Here is a 5,353-nt window from a genome sequence, read left to right as displayed (position 1 = left end):
AAATATGAATACGCAATCAGAAAGGTCCTGCTGCATCGCGCGGGCCGATTTTTTTTTCTAGTTAAAAATTAAATGAGATTTTATTGTTATTTATAGTAAAGGACAATTTTTTTTGAAATAAACTAATTTACTACTGTAGTAAGGTAAATACTGTAATAATTATGAGAAGGAGTACTTAATAAAAACTCTTGGGGATGGGATATAAAATTAATACTGTAGTAATATAAATATTCCTTCATATCTATGACGTGACGTTTGTAATTTTAGTCGAAGCTACCTTCCCACACGGTATTGACGTGGTCGTCGTCTTCTTCATCCACCACTCCCCTAACTCTAAACTCAAATTAAAAATCTTCTATAAATCCCACCTTCTCTCCATCCTCACTACGCATCTTAATCAAATTCTCTTTCTAATTTAAATCCTCTGTTTCTCGATCGAGAGACAAATACGATCCAAAACACACTCAATTATTCAATTTCATCGCTATAATTTTTCACAGCAATGGCAAAGGTACGCACAAATCTATCTGTTTAGTCATTTCATCTTATTAAATTTATGTGAAAAATTGTACTGTAATGATTATCGGACTGAATTTTTTTAATTGATTATTTTTGCAGCAAAAGATTGTCGTTAAAGTGACCATGAACACCGAGAAGAAAACTCGTAAGGCTCTAAGGATCGCTGCTAGTCTCTGGGGTACGATCACGTTTCTTACATTTTGTTTATTCAATTTCAAATTTAAATAATATAATATAATAATTACTAATTCAAATATTGATGAACAGGTGTCGAATCGGCCTCATTTGTTGGACCGGATAAAGACCAGATAGCGGTAACGGGAGAAGGAATTGACTCGGTCGAGTTAACGACTTCGTTAAGAAAGAGTGTGGGGTACACCGAGTTAGTGAGTGTTGGCCCGGTCGAGAAAAAACCCGAAAATAAGGACACAAAAGCAACTGAGGTGTTGCAAATAAATCCGTATCAGTACTACTATAACTACGGTTACTATCCGTACTACTAAGTGTATGAGAATTGAGATTAATTTCATCAGTTGCAACATGCAAAAGAAATTGAGATCAATTTTCACCACTTTTATTTTTCTTTATTTAAACAGGGGATTTTTGTCTACATAAACAGAGTAAGCCTTGATGTAGATATTTTTTTTTATTAATGGCTTCATGTAATTAAATGCTCCCTATGTGTGAATCATCGTGGAATAATAGAGTGGTTTTGAAATATTTTTAAGGAATTCTACTGTTTAACTGTGTGTATTTATTACATATATATATGTCAGTTTTGTTACGGAGTATGTGTAAACGAACTTAAGAAATGAATTACAATTGAATTCAATAATAAATTTATTTAATGAATTCAATAATTAATTTGAGACAATTCATATAAAAATATAATTACAGCGGAATAATAAATTGAGAAGAAAACTTTGCCTTAGTAACTCATTTTGAAAGAAATTCCTTGAGGGTGGCCCAAAGGTAAGGTTTTACCGACCCGCTACGGGACTAAGGTCCGGCCCGCCTGCCCCGTATGGGATGGTTTAAGGGTCGGATCCCCTGAGTGTGGTTCGGGTTTCCTGCCCGAACGCGTGTGTGTGTGCAAATGATCACTAGGCTTCGGTCCGAACTGATGCAAGTTTGCCGTTCAAAAAAAGTAACTCATGTGGTATTATCATTATCTTTTAACGAGAGGTCAGGAGTTCGACTCTCATGTGGTGCAACATTGCACACAAGGTTGTCCCTTTACCCTTGAATTTCACCCAAAGATACCTTCAGCACATCGCGTTGCGTGGGGGAGAAGTGGGTTTTGCCGCCATGCTCTCGGATTGGGTCGAATTTCCTCCTGGTTAGCAGTTGGAGTAGGTTATGCAACTGCGATATATGAACTCGTGGGTGATTAAGTCCCCTAGGTGATCTCGTACTACTGTTAAAAAAAACTGAGATGAAAAGTGTAATATTTTCGAGTTTAAAGTCACGTCCTCAAAGCTCGTCTCTATTATACGTAATTTACCTTCACCATATTGACTAATAGACCATGGTACGAGGGTTGGTACTTTTTGCTTATGCACGTTCACTAAATTATACTTGTATATGATTGCAATCTTACTATTAGGGTTGTTTTTAAAGAATAAAGTGTGAAAAAATGATGGTAACTTTTTTTTGTTGGTTAATTTTAAGAGATGGGTGTTTATTTCAATTTGTACAAAATAATAATGCATGTCTTAATTTCTTAATAACAATTCTTAATATTGTCACTAGAAAAGAACTAATATTAATATCAATATCAATATCAATATCAATATCAATCAATATATAATATAATATAAATATATAATATCTAATATCTAATATAGCATTTGAAACTTTCAGAAAATAATCCCGTGATTTAAAAATGTCTCGAGTTTGAATCATGTCTATAACTAATATTTAGTGGTAGCCAGAAAGAACTAGAGAGTAACCTTCTACCCTTATATATATATATATATATATATATATATATATATATATATATATATATATATATATATATATATATATATATATATATATATATATATATATATATATATATATCGTAAGTACCTTATAATACTAAATGGCACCCGTGTTTTAATCATATGTTGCCCAAATCCATCTAAAACGACAACAACAACCCCCCCCCCCCCCCCCCCCCCCCCCCAAAAACAAACACATACACATGTATAATCTTTTATAAAACACCCATGAACACATGTACAAACTTTAAAACATATTGTACAAACTTCATATAATAATTGTATTTTAAATCTTTAAAAAATAATTAAAGACGCATTTGTTATTAATAATTATTATTATTAAAAATATAAATACTTAATTTTAGAGCAAACTTTATTATTATTATATTATTACTATTTAAATATGGATTCTCTTTACATGATTAATTACGTTATATATGTATACAAAATACATATCTCAATAAAATGTTGTAATATAGGCTTTTATGATAAGGAAAATAGTAATTCTGACGAAAACTGGAAGAAGGTCGTGGGATAATAAATGTAGTTCATTTATTTTGACCAAGTTAAGTATATCAATATGTTTGTAAAAATAACGAAAAGTTTCTTAGTCGGAATTTTTGGTTCCACGGGTCATTAAACTAAATAACTTTAGCATTTACGTTCATTTAATACCTAAAATATATCATTAAACTGTTTCGTTTAAACGAACTCTTGATTTCACGGGTCATTTCACTAGTAATAATAATAATATAAATTTTACTCCCTATGGATATAACTGTGATTTTATGAAATAAAAGTGTACATGGATCAAAAAGTGGTGTGTGGGAGAACCAGCTCCCCCAAAATAGGATACACCTAATTACCTATTTTACCTTAATTATACTTATAATAATAATATAAGTTTTACTCTCTATGGATATAACTGTGATTTTATGAAATAAAAGTTTACATGAATCAAAAAGTGGTGTGTGTGTGTGTGTGTGTGTGTGTGTGAGAACCACCTCCCCCCAAATAGGATATAAAATATAAAATTATTATTTTATTAAGAAACTTAAACAAACTCCATCCAAATTTTTAACGGGGCGTATCTTCCCGCTCGCCGCGAGTTAAATTTGTCCGACCTCACCGTTCAACTCGAAATAATTTTACGAGCACAATGCAAAAAACTATATGCGAAACGGACGTTTTAAAAAAAGCACTAAATATTTCAGGCTATTTTACATATATATATATATATATATATATATATATATATATATATATATATATATATATATATATATATATATATATATATATATATATATATATACACACACACGTATAATAAACAACCCAAACTAACTACGTCATATCGATGGTTCCGTCTCCCTTTACGCGATTTTCCCGGCTTTAAAAACGCGCCGGCAATTAGGTATACTAGGTACTAACCAGGCGTATCCAAATACACCAGCAACAACGCATTTTTAATTCTGTAAATACATAACTTTACGTTAAATATGAATATGCAACTTGAAAGATCCCGTCGCATCGCGCGGGCCACTTCTACTAGTTATAGCTATTATAAATGTTACATTCTCTTAAAATGATAATAAGACGAGTCAAGTCCACGGTAGCTGTGTAGAGCAAGCTCGATCTGAAACATTTAGGGCATGTGACTACACTAAGCAACTCTTGTTTAGTACTTTAAAAAAATTAATTAAAGAATTTTTTTTTAAAATAGTAATATTTATAGGATATTTACAGAAATGGCTTTTCAAAGTCAAAATTTACAAAAATAGAGAAACCGGCCTTTCAAATACCGGTTTGCAACTTGTCACCCCAAACCGGCATTTCAAATGACAGTTTGCCTACGTGGCATTTTTTTTATTTTAATTTTTTTTTTGATCTTACAAACTTGTGATACACTCCTTTTGTTTTGAAAGATATTAAAGCTCGTTTTTTTAAAGGTTACAAAACAAAGCTCGATATATTTTGATACGGAGTAATACATATAGTTAACTAAATTTTACGAGTAAAAAACTTTTCAAAAAAAAAAAAAAAAAAAAACTATATGTTCTTGAAAGATTTTAAAGCTCGTTTTGTTTTGAAAGGTTTTAAAACTCGTTTTGTTTTGAAAAGTTTTTTACTCGTAAAATTTAATTAACTATATGTATTACTCCGTATCAAAATATATCGAGCTATGTTTTGAAACATTTCAAAATAAAACGAGCTTTAAAATTTTCAAAAACAAAACAAGCTTACGAGTTTATAAGATCTCAAAAAAAAAAAAAAAATTAAAAAAATGTCACATAGGCAAACCGGCATTTGAAATGCCGGTTTGGGGTGACAAGTTGCAAACCGGCATTTGAGATGCCGGTTTTCCTATTTTTGTATATTTTGACTTTGAAAAACCATTTTTTTAATACTACCTCCGTCTCATTTCAATAGGCCATTATTCTATTTTGGGCTGTCCCATTTTGATAGTCCACTTCCATAAATAGAAAGAAAAGAAGATATTTCATTGGTGGATTTGGAGAGAGAAGATATTTCATTGGTGGAGAAATGAAGTTAGTAGGATTTCCTAAAACTGCGTGTTTTTTGTCTGTGGACTATTGGAATGAGACGGAGGTAGTATACTTTATAAATAAAACTATTTAAAAAAAAAAAAATTCTAATTAAAGACTAACTAAATTAAAGGTTGGCAATAAAATATGGATTTCACACGGTATGATCGATTATTATGACGCAACGTTTGTAATTTTAGTCGAAGCTTCCTTCCTTCCCACGGCATTGACGTTCACGTCGTCGTCTAAGTCTTGATCTACCACTCCCCCAAAATCCTCTATAAATCCCCACTTCTT

The 5,353-nt window shown here is 31.3% G+C and overlaps 1 protein-coding gene across 1 annotated transcript; it reads left to right on the top strand.

Moving 5' to 3' along the window:
• The first annotated feature begins 356 nt into the window (after positions 1-356).
• On the top strand, positions 357-1,239 carry LOC139853201 (heavy metal-associated isoprenylated plant protein 16-like). The gene is made up of 3 exons (XM_071842580.1): positions 357-511; positions 619-697; positions 787-1,239. Exons 1-3 carry the CDS (start codon positions 503-505, stop codon positions 1,020-1,022), a joined length of 324 nt encoding a protein of 107 aa, XP_071698681.1. The 5' UTR covers positions 357-502; the 3' UTR covers positions 1,023-1,239.
• Positions 1,240-5,353: the final 4,114 nt, after the last annotated feature.

Source organism: Rutidosis leptorrhynchoides, chromosome 6 (genome assembly GCF_046630445.1).
Source record: "Rutidosis leptorrhynchoides isolate AG116_Rl617_1_P2 chromosome 6, CSIRO_AGI_Rlap_v1, whole genome shotgun sequence".
Lineage (NCBI taxonomy): Eukaryota > Viridiplantae > Streptophyta > Magnoliopsida > Asterales > Asteraceae > Rutidosis > Rutidosis leptorrhynchoides.
Note: the sequence above shows the minus strand (reverse complement) of the source record. Positions and strands in the feature narration are given on the sequence as shown.